Source organism: Phalacrocorax aristotelis, chromosome 3 (assembly GCF_949628215.1).
Source record: "Phalacrocorax aristotelis chromosome 3, bGulAri2.1, whole genome shotgun sequence".
Taxonomy (NCBI): Eukaryota; Metazoa; Chordata; class Aves; order Suliformes; family Phalacrocoracidae; genus Phalacrocorax; species Phalacrocorax aristotelis.
Window position 1 is genome coordinate 116947921 of NC_134278.1, and position 21097 is coordinate 116969017.

The 21097-nt window shown below is 37.2% G+C and overlaps 1 protein-coding gene across 1 annotated transcript in view; it reads right to left on the reverse strand.

Annotated features, from left to right (window-relative positions):
* BIRC6 (baculoviral IAP repeat containing 6) overlaps positions 1-21097 on the reverse strand; it is a 186372-nt gene that overhangs the window by 65433 nt on the left and 99842 nt on the right. Inside the window, 8 exon segments of the mRNA XM_075089263.1 lie at positions 2751-2924; positions 4904-5071; positions 7921-8052; positions 11793-11922; positions 14324-14467; positions 15442-16222; positions 19210-19431; positions 19928-20036. Coding sequence (XP_074945364.1) covers positions 2751-2924; positions 4904-5071; positions 7921-8052; positions 11793-11922; positions 14324-14467; positions 15442-16222; positions 19210-19431; positions 19928-20036 — 1860 coding nt within the window.

Sequence of the window (21097 nt, forward strand, 5' to 3'; positions counted from 1 at the left end):
TATATAGGACCCTACCACAATTAATTTTGCCAAAAATGAACCCTCTGCTCATTACCACAGGGCAAGCTTCACAGTGAATATTAAATTTATTTCATCTAAACAATCTGCATTGCAGATTATGTTGTTAAACAGTATAATGCAGCGGTCCTCAAAGCCTTCACAGAATACCCCCATCAAAAGGTAGCATAGATCTAGCGGTCCCAGTATCTCTTTGCTGTGAACAGTCTGACACGCAGCTGAAAATTCCACATTATACTGAAAATGCTTATATGCACACGATCTCATTTATTATATACTTGTAAAAACAGAGGCAGATTAAAGCCTAGTTCACGCAGCTACCAAAACCAGCTTTTTTTTTGTTTTAACTTTTATCCACAGATACTTTATCTTTTAAAACCTTTTCTTCCCTAAGTGAAAGGGAATAGGAGATAGCAGGTCTTTCCCAACCTAATTCTCGATTCTTAAATGTGCAGGAACCACCATGTTACAAGGACATCATGGATATGTTGTGGGAGGAGGACATTGCTATGGAGAAATGTGATCAAAGTATCATATTTAGTAAGCTCAAATCAGGGATATGTGTGCATACATCAATTCTCCTTAATTCAAGGAGACAGACTACAAAAAATAGTAAAGGTCACATACACTTCCCACGCAGGATAATCCTTGTAAGAAAAGAGCCCAAACATAATGCTTTCAGTACATACAGCTTTGATGTCTACTGTTGGTAAGGATACAGACAGAAATCACCTCTGTGGAAGTCTTCCTTATCACCACAGAGAGTGAGTGAGGATGTCTGCAAACACGCTAGTCTCAGTAAGGGACCACCTTCCATCAGACATGTGGAGGATTCCACCATGCTAGGCTGAACCTGATTCACAGCTCAATTGCTTGCAATACAATGAACTGATCAGACCACAAGAAAGGCTAGACCTCTTTGCTAAGGAAAAATTTAGGAAAAATAAGATTTTGAAGGAAGCCTCATCCCTCTGTAAGCCTCCCCAAAGAAGGAAAACAAGAAAATGGATGTAAACAGATGTTCAGCATGCACCGATTGATCACTAAGGCCAAATGCTTCTCTGCAAAAGGCACTTGAAAAATGTTATCAGTGAGTAAGGGTATAGGCAGATCTTTATTATGAGTGCAAATATAATGCTACTCCTTTCACATCTTAAATATTGTTGCAAGGAGTTACACTTAAGTATGCTTCTCCAGTACTTGCTTTAGTTAATCATCTTATAACCCAATTGAAGTCATTTCACCTCCATGAATGCTCTGCAAGTTTTCAGTGAAGTGGTGCACTTCAGCCATGGAGAACTGCTCATCTCAAAGGCACTGAAGCCCACAGAAGAAAACATAAATAAATGACACTTCCTCAAGTATAGTAGTAGTAGTAAATGCAGTTTTGGAGACACCATGTGAAGCTATAAAATCTATCCACCGTAGATTAAAAAAAGTCTCCTTTTAAGCAGGAAATACTGATATGTAAGAATGATTTCTATAGATATCAAAAAACTAATAATGTAAAAGCAGTACCGCTAACCTTCGTAACTGATGAGTGGTGATCGTGAGACATCTGCATGTAACTAACATTTTGCTGTACAGCACCACAGATTAATGGATTTGTAACGACAAAGTCAAATTTTCAGAAGTATTAGTCTCAAGTTTATAAAAGACTAAAAAAGCCTAGTAACTTAATCAAAGTTCAAAGAGGACCTTCATGTTGTCATATGCAACTCTATTACTAAACTAAAATTCCTCTAATGATTTTTGAACTTCTTTCAAACAGAAAAGTATTTTTTTTAGGTTTAGAATTTAAACAAACAGCAAAAAAAAAAATTACTTGAAAGGGAAAGGCATCTCAGTAGTGAGAGACATCTGTATGTCCAGCCATTACCTGGAGTCATTAAATACTTAGGTCAGACAAGAAAGCAAGAAAATCCTTTTCTGAACTTTTTTTTCCCAACTCTTCTTTCCGATTCTTATCTTTTCTAGAAGGACATTGATCTATTAAGAGAACAGTTTTTACAAGAAGCCCCTGTCTTAAAATAGCCGAATTATTAACTTTGTAATTCTATGCTGGGTCAGCAGATCACCTTAGCTTAATTTCAAGGCCCCATTCCTAAGGAATGATACTAAAATATTTCAAAACACATTCCTGGATAGAGCTCCTCCCTCCCCAGTACTATAAGTAAAGTAGATAACAAGCAATTAGAAAAAACCTTAGCAAGAAACAGACCTTATTAGAAAATGCTAAAAAGAATGTTTTTAAAAGCCAGTTACAAGACCTGCTTAGATGGGCTTGAGAATATTTCCCACTTTCAAAGATGCATCCCAACTTGCTGTAATAAAAAACTTCACAGGCTTCTGTAAATCATATGGTTTCAAACAGCTCCTGCATTACTTAATCTAGTTATCAGCACAAACACTTACTACAAAAAACTGGTATACGTGTCAAGAAATAAGATACACTGTATCTATACAATCATATGTGTCACATACCGCACTACAACAAAGGAAGAAAAGTGAAACCAGATCATATTGGTGCATCTTATAGATACAACCTAAAGACAGGCAATGAATTTGTTGTTTATCACCAAATTTAGCACTTGTCTTGTAAAGAATAGCTCCAGAACATCATCCAAGAAAATACAGAAAACTGCTGTTTCTTACCAAGAAAATCAAAACCATTTTTGTCCAAAATAAAAGCATTTTAAAAAGGAAGATATCAAAAAAGTATGAACACTCACCTTTTTCTGTGTGAAGACGTTTAAATGAGTCTGTTTTTGATAAGCTTGGATCTGAGATGACTTTGGAACCAAGCTTAACTGTCAAATCTATTGATCGGTATCCTTGAGGGAGTTTACGGTCATATAGCAGAGTCAGAAGCTGGGCAAGTGTCATTTCAGCTGGTAATGGCTGGCCTACACAACAATGGCATCGAGTCAGAGAGGAAAATTATGACTGTGTTATTTTAACATACATGTCCAGGTGCTGTTCATTACTTGTACCACAGATGCCAAGTAGACTAAACATTATCTGGCTCCAAACCAAGGCCTTAATTTTACCATTTGTTCTCTTGAGAAGAGGGGCCCCATCAGTTTGGAACCTACTGTCAACTATGCCAATGTTCCCTAAGGCAGCTCTGTGCCAAAAGCCCAAGCACTTGGCACACTTAACAAATGACTAAGGCTGTAATTTGATGTGCATTTTAAGCAGGTACTGCCTGTCCCCTATGATTAAACTCCACCCCTGCATCACCCTTGAATTGTGGTGGCATAAAACTGGGACCATAAAATAAAATGGCTGAAGTGGAAAAAAGTGGAAAACAAGGAAACCTGCAATTCTCTTCCAGTCCTATTAATCCTGAGCATAGTTCACTACTCCTGCATTGGGACACAATTCAGCAAGAGAAAAAGAGCAACACTGCCAGTAATACTTTTCTCAGCAGCAACGCAGCTTTGAAATGCACATGCAATACAGCCCAAACTGATTACTTAAATCAAGATTTTATCCACTCTGTTGTTTACAAAGAACACATTCTTCCTTGACACCACAAGTTACTCTCAAGGCAGAACAATTTTTCCCTGATAACAAGTAGACTTACATCTAACGTGAAGTGTTTTAGAGTTGGATCATATAATACACTTAACATGCCCATTCCATCTTGATTGTACTTAATCAAGTAGTACAAGTTCCAGGAATGTCTTTAGTAGCAACCTGCTTCTTCAATGAAAGATGGCATCTTAAGAAATGAAAACTAAAAATGTCTTGCCATTGTGCAAGTGAAGAAGTTTTCTGCCTGTGTTTTCATCACTGATTCTGCTTTCCATGGCTTTTTTTGTAACAACTGGCTGTTGCACAACATGCGTGATTGACCACATCACAAATGCAGAATGGTCTACACTATCATTAGTGGACAGTCAACCTTTACCAGCTAGAAACTAAACCAAGCACTGAGTTTTGATCCCCTTTATGGAATAGTTGCAATAACTGTATCAGTTCTAGATATTTTAATCCAGGTATATGATCTCTTTAGTAATTGCCAGAGAGCAGCCTCAAAGCCAGTAATTCTGTAGTAGTTCCAAATTTAGTTTCTTATTGGGTGAAAATTATTTTGATCAGAAGTTTACCACTTAATTCCATTAGCTGGTTCCTTGGTTTTATACTATAAAATATATATAAATATATATATAATATATAAAATATATATATATAAGCAGCTCTTCTGCATAATATTAAAGTGTTTCACCCACGTTCCTGTCCTTTATCCCTGACCTAAGGTTAAGAATTCCAGCCACACCAAGCTCTCTATAGGAGACAGATGTCTCTCTATGTTCCCACTACAATACTGCCACCAGCTTTGTGCAGATAGCTGATAAAATGCGAGTACATATCTGCTATACGTAAAACATGCTAACTGCTTAAGACATGCTGTTTTTGAAGTCACAAGTATAATGGAATTCAAGAATATTCCTGAACCAGCAAATTAACCTTCCAGAGAGCAATGCAAGTTGGCTGCCCACTCAGAACATGAAATAACAGGGCAAAAATACCAGTGTAGTTCTGCCTTGCAGGTCAAAAAAAATGCGAGTCACCTTACAAACCCACCCCCCTTTTATTTCTGAGTGAAAGTTGAAACGTTTTGAAATTATTTTTTTTAGGAACAAGGAACTGAACTTCAAGGAAGATCAACATAATTCTAGTTTTTGCTAGACCACTATGTTGTTACAATGCTCCACTTCCAGTTGAAAGCTGTTACCAACCCAGAAGGGCTCTAAGCTTCGAGATGATCAATAGAAAGATAAAGGTGCCCGTTAGCATTACATCCACATTCTGATGACATATCAGCCACTGAAAAAGACCAAAATTTTGAAGTTTTAAAAACAGTTATTAAAGTTACCTGGTAGAAGTTTATGGTATAGGTGAAAGACTGGAACACTAATGGTCTTGCTCGAAGATTCTCCTCCTGAGGAAGAGGTACCTACTTTATCAGCCATCACTCTTCCTCGCCTTGATGGCGGACGAGGAGGGGTGGATGAAACAGCCCTTTTTGACTGAGACTTCAAACCTGGTACAGCAATAAAAAATTCAACGTCATTCTGGTGTTTAGTAACTTCAGCTAGCCAAGATGCAATGTACTCAATACCTTCAACGATAGCAAAAAAGTCACGCTTTCCAGCACTGGCAAATTAAGTCTCATAACAGCATTTATGTATAAAATATATTTGGATGTAATCCTGGTATTTTTACTGTTACAGGGCTGCACATCCTCCTGAGCCCCAAACAAATCAAATCGTAACTGTACTAGGTCATATAAAAAATAAACAAACAAACAAAAAGAAACACCATCAAAAAAACCCCGTTATTCTAATTCTGCTCTTAAACAAGAGCCTGTCTAGCAATCGGCCCTACGGTAAAAATTTTTAGGTTGTTTTTTCAATTGAAAGCAAGAAAGGCAAAAATTTCTAAAGTGACAGACATTCCAGAACGCAAATGATAGATAATAACCACTTGTCTGACCTACAAAGGTGACTTCAGATGCAGTACTGACAATCGCAGATGTGATGAAAGGTGTCTTTAAACGTGCTTTTAAAGTTGCCTAGGTCAAAGGCTTGAAAAGTAAACGGTACATGAAAATTAAAAGGCAGGCTAGGTACGTAAAAGCTTACTGAGCTTATAAAGCAACACTGCCATATTTTGGGACAGTTTAAGTTGACTTACGGTACAGTGAAGTTATGCTACTATGATGTACCCTTCTATGCAGGTGACAGACCAAGTAAAAAAGTCAGCAGGTCCATATACAAAGACTCATACAACTACTGCCTTCTAATCCACCAAGAGCAGCTGGAATACTAACAATATCCACACCTGAAATGCTGTAATACACTCTGGTTTCAGCTGATCAGTAGGAGCAGCTACAATATGCAACACATTCTCCAATAACCTCAGTATACTAAACTAGCTTGTCTCAGGAAAATCAGGCTCCAAATACTATCTCTACTCTCTGTTAATTTTACCAGTAGGGAACAAGTTAAACACTGGCTGCATGAGGCTCTGAGGACACTAAAAACAACCCCAGAGTATATAAAAAGATAAAGACAAGAAGAAATGATTTCACTAACAGGTAGTAAAACCAGATGCAATGAATTAAATTTAAATTTAAACTGTTCTACTTAACTAGAAAAGAGATAAAAAGAAGGAAAAACTTAAAATCTGCTTCTTTCTAAACACGGAATAGGTGGTATCAGACAGTATCCAGACATGCAACTGGGACGAGATATGGGTGACTATACTATGCCCTATCTTCAAGCTTAGTATATTTTTTTTTTCTTCCCAGATTCTTCATTAATGTTTTAACCCTTCACTTGGACCTATTAATATTTTAGATCTTACCAAGACATGTTTACCCTGTTTAAGTGGCACCTACTGCAAATATCTTTCCAGACAAAGATTCTGTAACAAATCAGCTGTGTTGCTTTAAATATATACCAAGATCCATGAAACTGCTGCCCTATTCAACAGTCGAGTTTAGAGTGACATCTAAAAACATGAAGTAAAAAGCTTAAGAAATACTGGTGCCAGAAGTCACAGGAAATCAGCATCTCTTCTTCATGCTTCATGAAGTGTAAATGAAATTGAGGTAGCTCAATGAAGGCAGAAAGCTAGATAGGAATAGGATAGTTTGAAGTTCATTTATCTCTCTCACTCACACCAAAAATTTGGACTGAAAGACTAGTGATCGATACAGCCATCATCTGGACTGTAATCTTCTTGTACCACTGCACAGTTACTATGTCCCATCTATAACCTCCATAGCAGTTTTGGAGGAGAAGGGTTTACATGAATGATTTCAGAAGGATCTTCTGTTGTGGTTTAGCCAGCAGCTCAGCCCCACACAGCCGCTCGCTCACTCTCCACCAGTAGATGGGGGAGAGAATCAGAAGGGTAACGCTCGTGGGTTGGGATAAGAACAGTTTAATAATTAAAATTAAAAGAAACAACAGTAGAAATGCAATGTAAAGGAGAACAACGAGAGACGCAAAGCCCCGGGGGAGGGGGAACGAACCGCCGAAACAAACCGCGCGCACCGCAGCCGCTCGCCGCCCGCCGACCCGACGCCGCGCCGCCTCCCTGCTGCCACTGCCCCCCCCTCAATATATTGGCCATGGTGTCACATGGTATGGAATGAACCTGCCATTGGCCAGTCGGGGTCAGCCGCCCCCACCATGGCCCTGCCCCTCCCAGCCCCCCTCCCCCCGCCACGCGGCAGAGCGCGGGAAGGTGGAAAGGTAGCTGACCCCCACAGTGAGGAGAATTAACCCGTTCTCAGCCAAAACCAGCACATCTTCACATTAGTTTTTAGAAGGAGAATGCTTTGGAAGAAAATCCTGTATGTGTGGCTTCCAAGTGGAATAACAGGGTTTTATGCTTACATCTCCATCTTGCAGTTTTTAGCAGAGGACCACCAGCCGTTATGCAAAGTATATGGATTCTTTTATTTCCAAAGCATATTGTGGGAGTAGGTGATCAAACCCTGATGCACAGGACACTACAAAAAGGTTGAGGTAGTAATACCTGTACCACAGTAATAGTACACAACTACTAAAGTATTGCCATATAATGCAAGCTCCAGGTATGTCCCTACAAAATCCTGTAAAATGCATTAGCAACAGCATCCACAACATATCACTGACACACACATTCAGGTACAAATTTGTCAAAGTCTATAGTCTGCTAGAGGCAGCAGTTCTACCAGGAAACAATCTTGGCTGCCTAACAGCCAGTTAGGCTAACTGGGCACTACAATTTTTCTAACCATCATTAGTAATAAGAATTGTTAGTAGATATGACACATCCCTCCCTTTAATGCCAGAAAGATCCATTTTTCAGAAGGTAGAAGGAAAAAAAGACCCATACCAGAAGCAACAACAACACTGTAGTTGTCCTGAAATCCATTTTCTGCTTTAACTTTTTCTTTCTCTTCATAGTTCTTTTTTTCTTTATCTTCCTTCTGTTCATTAATTAGCTTAGCCGTGATACTGGGTGTATCTAAACAGGTAGAAAAAAAAAAACAAAAGAGGAGAGAAAGGCTTTTCAAGATATCAAGTTGATTTTCTTACAATTTCTAGGCTGTTAACAAGGCTACTCTTAACAAGGCTATTCTCCAGTGTTCTAGTGGCTTAGAGTTCCATCCCAGGCAGTAATAATCTTGTAAACATCTATGAATTAAGATATTATGATAATTCTGGTCCCCTTTTCCCCCAAAAATCTGTCCTCTAACAATTTAAAGCTATAACAATTTAATACCATTACTGGATGAGTCAAGTGTATTAATGTTCAAACAGCACTGCAACCAACCAAAAATGAGATTAAGTAAAAAGAACCCCAGAAACAACAACACACCAATCAAAACAAGACACCAAAAAAACCCCACTGAACAACAACAACAATTTTAAAAATTCCAAACCTTTTTTTAAGGACACTTGCATACCCATTTAAATACCTATTTAAATAAATTGTTGTATTTAGGTCTGAATATCTAGTGTTATATACTGACTCAGTTTTCAGAACTGGCAAGTATGATTGTTCCTTTGAAATTGGAAGATGCCTGAAGTACATTACACCTCCAAAACATCTGCGTAAGTGAACATTAGATTACTGCAGTTCAAGTGCTTTGGTTCAATCATCTGCGTAGATCACAAGTATCAGCAAGCAACTTCAATTACTGATTACTGGTGACAATGGATCATTTCACAGCTTCTAAGATACAAGACTGACACCAAAATGGTCAAATAATTCTCTAATGGCTTCTAAGTAGTAAATTGTTTCTACATAGGCACAGCAGCCTTAAGCTACAACCACAAACTCAGGACCTGGAAGTACCATCCAGCTGCCTTTCACTGTGTATCACCAGCGTGTGAGGTGCTGAAAGAGATATGGTTTGACCTTCCTGGAAATATATTATGATTTGCGCCTGAAGACACTGGTTATGTCTGTGTTAGACGGAAGTGCAGACCAAAAGAAGATACAGAATGCGGAACTGCTGCTACTCAGGACCTAACGTTCACACACACTATATATATATTTGCACTTTTGGTTTGGTTTTTAGACTGGGTGTTGGCTTTTTAAAAAATTCTCATTATTAAACCTCAGAGTTGCTCTAGTTTGGTCCCACAGATTCAATGCCCATTTATTGCCGAAGAATTTAAAGGCCATTAATAAGATTATTAAAGAAGCTTAAGCAATGGTATTTTTAGTACTTGGGTAATACCCAGATTTGTTGTTCAATTTCCTGACCAGCCAAGACCAGCACCTTAAGACTAAGATGAATGAAATACAAGCCAACTGGTACTCATCCTACACAATCCTATGATGAAGGGATATGAGTAGTAGATTTAGGAATTATTTTACACCCTCCCCACATTTTTAAGGCCTGGGAGAAAAAGTATGAAATGAACTCGCTTATTGTGATTGATTTTTGCAGAAAGTAAGACACAATCAATTTGAGACATTAACAGTGTAGTTAAGAAAAAAGAAGTTAAGCCAAGGGACAGCCTCTGACACAGGGTCTTCATGACTTCCTGTTGTTGCAGTGGTAGCAGTCTTTTCTTCCTTTCCACCCCAAGTCCATCCCTTCCCTCCCCTGTAAAAACGGTGTACTCCTCACACATTCAAGTCTTCTTTACTATGTCCTAACCATGGACTTCATGGAATGATACACAAGTATCACAAAGCTTTTACTGCAATCAGAGAAATCACATCAGATGAGGGAAGGAAACATAAAAGAACCTGAACTTCTCCAGAATTAATTCTTCCATTTTAAAATGAAACTTAAGCTGAGGAATAACAATTCCATAGCAAAACCCCAAAGTTATGATGCCCTACATAGTCAGTATTTGATCATTTTCAATTACAGGCATTATAGTACATCACATCATCACACTTCCCTCCCCAGTCCCTATTAGCCCTGACTGTCAAGCTGACCACAATACACCACTAAGGCAGCTTATTCAATATAGTCTATGTCACTGCTCAAAAACTAACCCTACCTCATTTGCAGTGACTGTCCCACCCACTACAGTAATTCTGACCATACAATCCACAAGGATCTAAAGACTGTAGTCACATTCCACACAAAACTGTCTGGACAGTAAGTGAATACAGAATTCTATCAGAAATAGTAAACTATTCCCTGGTAAATAAGGTTTGAGCATTTTTCTAGGCTTCACCCTTTTTAATTAAAATCCCAAAACACATCTTGCTCCATCTAGTATTCTGCCAAATACCATAATAATACTTCTATCACCTTGCTAGGTAACATATTTATTGGCCTAATGAATTTGATAATAATTTCAATTGAAAGATTTTCAGTAGATATTAAAAAAAGCAACAGCTCCCCTAAACTCCCCGAAGATGTGCTTCGATCAACTTTAAAGTTGATCTACACTGAGTTCCGAAAAATTATGCATCCAGATATATCTACATAGAAGAACATACATACCTAGTCAGGTACATGTGCAGCTAAGTGCATACATTTCAGTGAACATCTGAAAAATGGCAAACTCGTAATTGCTGTGATGATCTTTGACTTTCCTTCACTGTTATTGAGAACCGCATCTTAAGAGTAAAGAGGAAGTGCTGCGGTCCCCCCTCCCCCCCCGTCTTTTTTTTTTTTTGTTTTTAAGACGTGCTTAAAACTGATTTCTGACATAACACGACCTAACAAATTTTGGTCTATTCCTTACTTGAAGAGGATCAACTTGCAATTTGCCTGGTTTTACCTAAAGAGCTCTGGCAAAGACATGACACCTTTAGTATGAATTCTATTCTTTAACTACATTTTCAAAACATCACTAACCCTAATCTATAACACATAGTTCTGTTTTCTGAAGTGTTAAATAATCATTAAAGTTAAAGGTGGGATTAATTTTAAGATTAAGACATCTACCACTCAGGTGTCAAAATTCATATTATGGTCTGTGGAGGCTGGGTCAACAGAGTCACCTATAGAGGGTTTCATCTCTCCATGTATATTCTAGTAGTATAACTGCAGGTACTGAACTCCAAAAATGTAAATAAATTCATGCCTTATCATCATCCTCTCATTGTATATGATTTTTAAATTAATCTCTGAAAGTAAATTATGGTTTTCCATCTCCATTTAGTAGGAAGACTCAAATGTTTATACAATAGGCAAAGGCATAACCACAGAAATTAGGGGGAGCTTTCATTAATACCCTTTTCATAGCAACACTATTTCATCTTCATTTTGAGGTAAACTTTTAAAAGTTACAGGATATTTAACAGACATAATTTGGGAACACTTAAGTGACTGGATGAAAGACAGAGTGTTTTAAAGACTGATATTTGCAGCACCATTTGTATGATCTTGCAAATATTCCATGAGAGATTTGAGAACTTGTTAATACTAAACAGCAAACGAGAAATGCCAGAACAACAAACCAACCAAAAAACCCCCAACACCAAACAAAGAAAAGAACGAAACAAAAACCCCACCTTCCCCATGTGAGTTTTAGAGACGAAAACACAGTATTTGACCAGTAAAAGTGCATTTTACATGGAACATTTAAGGCATACACAAAAGCTTATGACTTACTGTTTCATATTCAGCAATTACTGATGAACACTGCAAATACGTATTTTAGACATACTTGGTTTATGCTTTTTGACCCGGGGGTGGGGGGTGGGTGTGTTTTGGTTGCCTTTTTTTTTAACCGTATCTTAAGGGGAAAAGAAAAAAAACAAACCATGAACTATTGCAAACTTGCCTGACACACGATCAAGAACCTCTGCTAGAGTTGTTGAGACAGGCAAGTGAAGAGTACGAAATTTGTGTCCAGCTCCATACATTGGATGTTGAATTACATGACTAGTAGCATTAATTCTACCTTTGTATAGCTGAAAGGAAAATAAGCTCATGTTAAATGTTGACTTTAACATTCAGAAATAAGATAAAACACTAAGTTGTTATAAACTCACCTCAGCAAAATAAAGCTACACTTTTTGTGTGCTAAAAAAGAACTGACATATCCTTCAACTTTGGAGGTATACAGTAAAAACACATCAAGTTAGGACAAATTTAATTTTTTAACTCAAAAGAATTTCCTTCAAAAGTCTAGAACTTTATTAGGATGAGAAACAATATGATATAATATTTTAAAAACAAATCCTTGTCTATAGCTGTATATGAAAGAAAGAATCAGTGTCTGAGACTTGCAATTATTTATGATATTAAAACTTAATTCTGAAATTAGGGAAATCACAATATACTTCAGTAGAGAATGATGTCACTTCTTTATTGCTCTGACTTGAGGATGAAGTTTATTCTAGATTTAATATCTACTTTTTGCTATTACGATGGATAACTAAGTCACTACTAGTTAAAACATTTAAAATATTTTAACATAACACATTTAAGCCTGACCTCTGTTTACATGTTGTATCAATTCTTTGGTTGCAGTAACTTTTTACGGACTTTTCTGTAATGAGTGTGCCACTGGTCCCCTTCCTCCTATCATCAGGAGAACTGTTTACTGCCATTCACATACAGAACCAATTTATTGCTGTGTAATATTATCAAATAAATTTAATACTTGATGACAATCAGAATTTAGTTTATAAAATACAATTTGGTTAAGAACTTAAGAGAGAAAAATGGGGATCTAATCTTTGAATGGTTATGTTGTTCCATATACTGGAAGTATAGGCTGCACATCCACATTATTTTTAAGGTTTATTTTTGGATGTTAGAGGAGGAATCATCATCTCCTTGGGTAAGAACATCCAGATTGTTCCCTGGTGTTTTTAACAAAAGAAAGTGGGCTGCATTAAAAGGAGTGTGGCCAGCAGATTGAGAGAGGTTATCCTCCCCCTCTACTCTGCCCTAGTGAGACCACATTTGGAGTACTGTGTTCAGTTCTGGGTGCCCCAGTTTAAGAAGGACAGGGAACTGCTTGAGCAAGTCCAGCAGAGAGCTACCAAGATGATCAGGGGACTGGAGCATCTCCCTTATGAGGAAAGGCTGAGGGGCTTGGGTTTGTTCAGCCTGGACAAGAGAAGACTATGGGGGGATTTCATCAATACCTATAAATATCTAAAGGGTGGGTGTCAGGATGATGGGACCGGGCTCTTTTCAGTGATGCCCAATGACAGGACAAGGGGCAATGGGCACAAGTTGGAACATGGGAAGTTCCAGCTAAACATGAAGAAAAACTTCTTTCCTGTGCGGGTGCCAGAGCAGGGGCACAGGCTGCCCAGGGAGGTTGTGGAGTCTCCTTCCCTGGAGACATTCAAAACCCACCTGGATGCATTCCTGTGCCCCCTGCTCTGGGTGTCCTTGCTGAAGCAGGGGGGTTGGAGAAGGTGATCTCCAGAGGTCCCTTCCAACCCCTACCATTCTGTGATTCTGTGATCTGACAATTTCTACTAAAGATATTCTTTCTGCTTTTACATATCTAGTAACATTCTGTAAAAATCTGTTCTATGTAAAGCAAATTATTAGAAAATTGATGTTACTTTCACATTACCAACGGCCATGTTAACAATTCATCTCAGCCAAGTTAAAACAAAACATTTAAGTGTTTGTGCTGAAACTGTATTTCTTCTGCCTTTTCATTTTTATACTATCTGATCCAGTTTCCCTGTCATCTCTCTCGTATACTACTTTACTTCTGAGATGTAGTAAGAACAGCAGAAAGCAAAGCAAAAAATAATTTTTCCTTATATGGGAGCATTGGATCTCTCAACTTCTGGTTTTCCTACATTTCTTTATTCACAGCCTTCAACTGAGAGCACAGCACTTCAGTCACTAATTATAAATCTGTGTTCTGCTGAAGTATAAAAGCATACCTGAGTTTTATAAATTCATTCAAGTACCTGTCACTCAAGAATTTATTCATGGTGCTTTGGCTAATGCTGAAGGATCTCTGACACTGTCGCTGTTCCTCAGTGAAACTGATAATGAAGAACTGCTAGAAGGACCAGAACTTGTATCTCTATTTGCTGCTAATGCGTAAGGATACTATTAAAAAGTCTGCCATAAGGATAAATTGTAGTTGTCAATTCTTCCAGAAGCAGTATATTTTCAAAAAGATGGCTTTGTCTTACAACAGTATCCTAAATTTTCTTTTAAAATGCTGAGTTACAATTCACTAACACATTCCTTTCCAAAATTCCACAGTGTGTACAGTAGGAAGAGTTGCCGTCCAACATTTCTAAGTTGAATATACCCCAACTATTTCATTTATTTTTTAAGCTATATTTATTCCATGTTCACCATATGGATTAAAAAAATTCTTACAGGACATGGTGACTGAAGAAACAAAGTCACTTTCTCATCCTCAAGCATCAGCTGCAAAAAAAGCCTCCTAATAAATCCTGAAATATTTCCAGAGGTTGGGAGGTTCCCACGCTGAGGAGAGGACTGGAACAATTCACAGAGAACCTGGGAATGCAAGATGACATCAGATTTAAAATATTTCTATATTTAGGTCTCTAAAATACAGCTCTACACAGCCATAATAGGCAGTGCCTAAGATCTACCTTCCAGTTATCATTTAAACCATATCAGAAATGAGCACCACTGAAGGAAATACCAGCAGCAAATAAGGTTTTTTTATAAAAAAGGTCAGAACATTGACTACAGCAAAGCAATTGTAAACACGCAGACTAGTCAAAAAGATAAAAATCTGAAGATTAAGTATTTACAAAAATAGCTTTTTTCTATAAAATAAAAAAAAATTGTTTTTTTCCCTACAGCAAAAATCTCCCACTGCATAATGCAGTATTACTACCAGCCATTAACAAAGAACTACTGATTTTTTTACTCGATTCTACCTGTTCTCTAGGCATTGTCATTCTTAATGTTAAATAAAAAAGCCCCAAACAAGAAAACCAACTTTATTTATACTTTTATTCAACTAGGCCTGCAAGGTTAACAAACATAAGGGAAATATCTGAATTTGCACTAGAATGCCAAATGCAAAGCTATATTCTGCATTAGCCTTATGCTTCCCTGGTCACAGACTGCAGGGTATAGGTTGCAACAAGCACATTTACCAGGAAACCTCCTTAATTTACTAATATAACAGATGTGTATGAAGCTTGATTTCCAAATTCCATTTCAAGAGAGTTTAAACCTACACAACTGAATATAGTATTTTCTATTAGGGTCTAAAGTTTGTCTAAACAAAGAAGAATACAAATCTATACCTAGGACTGGATGGCCATACCAACATATTTTTATACTTTTCCAAGTCAGACTAACAAGCTAACAGGTTTAATACAAAACTTTTCCAGTCAATGACAGTTTACAAAGAAGTTATTTTAAAGAAAACAAACAGAAACACCTATAAAGTTTAAGAAGTTGGCTGTAATTATTAATGAAGAAATGAAAACTTTATTTTTTTTCTCTCTCACCTGTGCCATAAGTCTCTGATTATTAGGATGGCAAGAAATGCACTGTAAGAAGAAAGCAACTGTTGCATTTTCAATTGCTGTCCGCTGCTGAGTGGTCAACCCTGTTGTTACAGTTGAAGAAAGCAAGCTAGATCTTGCACTGGTCTGTTGTGCAGTCACATTGTGTCCTCCAGAAGTAGCACCAGAATGGCACAACAGAAATAAAAGTGCTGTCCACAATGGATTGACTTCAGAGCCACCCAACCAATCCTTCATTATGTGGCTGTTGCCAACTTCTGTCAAAAACCTGAGAACAGGAGCAACCAGGTCTGCCGTGATAGGCATTTTGTTAAAGTGCTGTGGAACATGATGCCTCCTGAGCCTGTCCTGGGTGATATCCATTGATTGTGCAGTGCAGTCAGGACTAGAAGTATGGTTAAAGCAAAAACTAGCAAGACTTCTTACAAGCAGCGAAGGCAAACCCGAGTCCAATAACTGCTTGATAGCTTCAGGAGACTGAGATGAGGCAGCAAGAGTAGCCAGGTGAGACTCTGTTAGTGCAAGAGGAGCTTGTGCATTTTTAGAGTCATCTGTTAAAGATGAACTAAGGTCCTGCTTTTTGCTGTCATCAGTCATGGACAGTCTGTGTTGACACTGCACTGGAGGAGGAGTGATACCCATCCATCCCATAAGCAATGAAAAATAATTGGGGTGGATGTGGCACATTGAACAAAGCAAACTATCAACAGCTTTCTTCAAAACCATGTTGCAGGGAAGAGACATGGACCAGTTAAACAGTGACCTGTAGAACACAGAAAATCACGTCAACACAGTTTGCCACTCATATTCCCTTTTCTTCATTGGTTCATAAAACTTCTTCCTACAGTTATGGTTAACTACTGTAAAAGCCATTGTAAAAGACACTGAGCTAAGCTTGAAAGCCTCGTTTAGATCACAGCATCAGCAGGATGTTCATTACAACCCAAAAGGCATTCCTCACCCTATGTTTAAATTTCTTTCATCATACTGTATGTAAAATAGAGATAAGCTGACTTTTCTGGCATGCTGCACATTAAAGACAGGATTTCAGTCTTTTGACAATTGTCACATAATTTATGCATTTTTGAGCCAACTGCAGCCTCTTCGTGCTTTCAATTCTCCAAGCTGCAGCTACTAGGATCACACACACATACACGCACTTATGTTTACATAAAGCTCTCAATCCTTTTTAAGAACAGAAAGTACTTTAACATGTTTCCAAAATTTTAAAAAATTTGGTTTATTAGAGTTCTACCTAAAGATGTTGCGAAAAAATGAAAGCAGCAACGATCTTATCGATTGAATGTTACCCTCACTATCCTTACTGAACCTGAACTTATGACACAAGTTAACAACCAAATTATTCCTCAGAGATACTAAAATCCCACCTACCTTTGAACTCACTTCCATCCAAATACTATCTGCCTGAATGCTAATCCAAGGCACATGAATGCAAAAGCTAATTTAGCTCCTATTATTCAGCTTAAATTTCAGAAGTGGTATTTGTAAAATAGTGAAATCATAATTTCTTCAAAAATTTCTTCCGAATAGGTGAAGTACTTTGAAAAACCCCACAGTTTTCTGAACTGCACTCCCAGTACCATGACACCATACATATCACATTATCTTAACCTTTACATACAGAGGTGAATGCACACTTCGGGCCAGTTCAGTGTTAGGTTTTTAAATAAGTTTGGACGTATCATATATCACATTCCCATTTGAAGACAAGGATTGTTTTTCCATCTTCTGCATGGGAATGTTATTCTGTGTTTAATCTAAGGGACTCTTAAGAGTGAAGAACTGAACATTGGTCTAACCAGAGGTTAGCTTTATCACCAGTCTAGTGAATGGCTGATAAAAAACCCTCTCTGAAATAAAACATTAAGTAGTCATCTCAGTGACCAAATGACCTGTAACTTCGGGTAGATAGTCAGAATTTCCCAGAGCCGACATATAATAAAGGTACACTTAAACTCTTCTCCAACTATATATTTACACAATCCTTCTGCCAAAATTTTCTGTGTAAGTTCATGCTCTGTAAAAAATAAGACTCTCTTCCAACTAAATATTAAAAGATAACTAAGGAAAAAATAAGTATGTGTTGGCCAAAGCAGAAATATTGAAAAGGAAAATGGGGATGATGGGAAATTATATCCAAGAGAAAGTGAAACATCACATGAAGGAGAAAGTAGGAGTTATAACTACAATCAATAAAAATATTTCAAAAGTTAGAATATCAAAGAGGATAAACAATATGCACAAGAATTTATTTTTCTTAGAAGAATTATTTACAAGTCTGACAATTCTTCAGTATTTATTAAAAATGTATTTTATAATTTGCTCCAGATGCTGGCTGATATGAATTATAGTTTTATTTGGCAGGACATAGAGGAACAGTGCTATATTGCAACATGCATACTCAAACTGGGTATGATACTTAGTAGTATTCCTTCGCTTCATTCTGTGATGAAAACAACGTACTCTCCTCCAAAAGACAGGAATTCAGTTGTGAAACCCACTTTTATATTAGTATAAATGTAAATGGGCCATCCATTTTAGAAAGTCTATTTTTATTAGGGGTTCTTCCTTTCAAATGTTAAAAATCATGCTGAAAATGTATTTCTATTAAAATATATTCCTGAAAGGACTAACTGACCTGCGATTTAAAATAGTTTAATTGATTCCCAAAATGAACAAGCTCATTTTGAATTAACAGTTATTTATACGACAGTATCACTGAAGTGTCTTTGGAACAGGTCTAGCTTGTAGTCATGTACCTAAAGACCATCATGTTGCACATATAGAAGAGCTCCACATGCTTGTACATTTCCCAGTGTTTGAATGACTGTGGCTAAAGAAGACAGTAAAGCATATGAACTTTTCCTAAGGGTAACAAAATAATTCTGTGCTACCAAAGTGCTTTTCATGAACTGGAATTCTATTCAATAGTACAGATGAAATATGCTTTACTAGATGGAAGAATTCAACAGCTATATTTCTATAATACATATGGAACAAAGCTATGTGGCATCTCTTTTTTGTTTTGTTTCAACAGAAGAGAAGGTCAATCAACATAAGTTAGGAATGTTAGCTCCTATATTTTCAGTCCTGAGCCACTAAAAGTATAGATTTAGTGTTTAGGGTGAACTTTTCTTTAGAATCAAACAATGTCCAGTGAATTCATAGTTCAAGATTCACTCAAGATTTTATGCTTTGTTTCCTTCAAATCAGACTATGGCTGGAACAAAAGTGGTGACTCCAAAAAAAACACCACCAAAACCAAACCAAACAACACAACAATACCCCTCTCCTCTAGCTCTTAGCTATCACTTATAGGTACTGGATACCACAAGTAATAAAATAATGCTTCTATAACAGGATACAGTACCTATAAATCATGATCTTCATTAGTGAGAATTACTGCACTCAAATTATCCATTAAAAACCCCACAAGCAAAAAATGCAACAATTTACCTTTCACATATGTGCAAATATATACATGGGTTTGCCATGTTGTTTTGGATTTTTCTTTTTAAACACAGTCATACCTGGAATATGTGAAGTGCAGTTCTGTGTTTAGGACTACAAAACTACCTGTTTAGATATCTTTAAGTATTCACTGCCAATTAGCTTCAGGGACGACAATTTCCACTATTTGACAATGAGCGCACTTCAAGTTTTATCATTTCAGTGAACAAAATAATTCAGTTATAACACGTACATGGTGCAAGACTTCACTTTACTTACTCAAAGAGCTCTCTGTCTAGCAATGCTGGTAGATCATATTCAACAAGCAATTCATAACTATGCCACAGAATTGCTGCTACGCAATGCAAATGGGAAGGAGATGGCATCAAAAGACCATACTCTCTTGTTGAGCTATTTGGACAAATATAGCTGACCCGGCCACTTTTTTTCATAGCTGCAACTCTTGCGGAATCACTGACCCATTTCAGCAGTGCTTGAATTCTGGAAGGCAAGATGATATGGTACATTATAAAGGGTCAAAGATACACTCAAAATCAAATTAGCTTCCTGTCTTTTAGTAATCTGAATTACACGTTTACTGATTCCCTTGAAGCAAAGTTCAAGAGTGAGCTCAAACTCTGTTTTCTCAAGACTTTCTCACTAACAGGGGAAAAATTAATTAAAAACACTTATCTTGGGAAGCCATATGTAAGCTTTCTTTCAACATAGCAGGTATCCGAGTTCTAAGTATTTGAGAGAGGAATTAGTTGAACACTGGAAGTTTTATCACATTTATTAGAGCAAAATAAGAGGGACAGCATTCTCTGCAAAGGATACAAGGATCTAGGAGGGAAAGCTGGAAAGCTTCTTTAGATTTCTGCACTTTCAGGCTATCTCATAAGATTTTTAAAAGTCTGGTTTTGTGCAGTAACATCGAGCCACTATTTAGCATATTATTTTTCTATACACTTCTACAGAAGAATCCAAATAACATTACCTATCTTTTGTTCCAGGGTCTTGAGTTGTTCCAAGCTGATAAAGAATGTCTATTGTGGAGTCAGAAGAAAGACCATTTAATCTTCCAAACAGTAAAGGGCTATTCAGATCTTGCCGCATTAAAAAAAAAAAAAAAAAAAAAAAAAAAAGGAGGGGGGGGAAGGGAAATAATAGAAGTACTTACATATGTAATTTTAGAAAATACTAATGAAATCATTACAGGATTGCAATATTAACACTGAATTGAGTTTTGTCATTAATGTAAGGATGCAATTCTTATACACACCACTCTCTCAAAGCTGCATTTTCTATATTCAATACTATGTTTACCCTTACTATAAAAGGAAAAAAACCACTGCAACAATCAGAGACAGGACTTAAAGGTTTAACTAGTATGATTTTCTTCAACATATTCCAAAAAGACATGCCTAATTCCAATAGAGCTGTCAAGCCTCATGATTCACAGAACGAAATGTTTATTTCAAAATGGAAGCTCCGATTTCCGTCAATGGGACTAAGGCTGAGGATTTCTTCTGATTATTTCCTACTGATCTTCTCACTGTGTTCATCTTGGGCCCTGTAGGAAACTACTCTCCATCTAACAGCAGTCCCGCAAAAGACAGTAGGCCACACTGGAACGTTAACTCATTGCAAATAAGTCACGGAAACCAGTTTGAAAGTGTGTTTTCTGTTAGTATCAACAGCATCAAAATGGGAAATATTAATTCAGTTTTCTTTCATTTAAAAGCCACAAAACAGCAAAGCAAACTGCTATGGAATCATAAACACTAAAACCCCAGTGCATTAACAGAAGAGCTACTGCAAAATTTTTGCAGTGGGACAGATTATTTGTTCAAGTGTTTGATTATGTACCTCCACCTGTAAATTTTTTCAATGCTTGATGCTATTCAGAATTTACACTGTCCTACAGACTACTACCGCCAAAATACTGCTGCATTTGTTTTCTTTAATACCACTCATGGATGATCTTTATTTTGAAACATCTAGACATAGTACCTATAGTAAGACATGCTTAGAACGTATTGCACGTCCTACTCCTGTATCTTCAAAACATTCACCTAATTATCTATTCTACACAAAAAAATCAACACAACCCTGGTTGCACTGCTTTACTGTTGTAGCACTACCCGCATACAAAGACTGTGATATT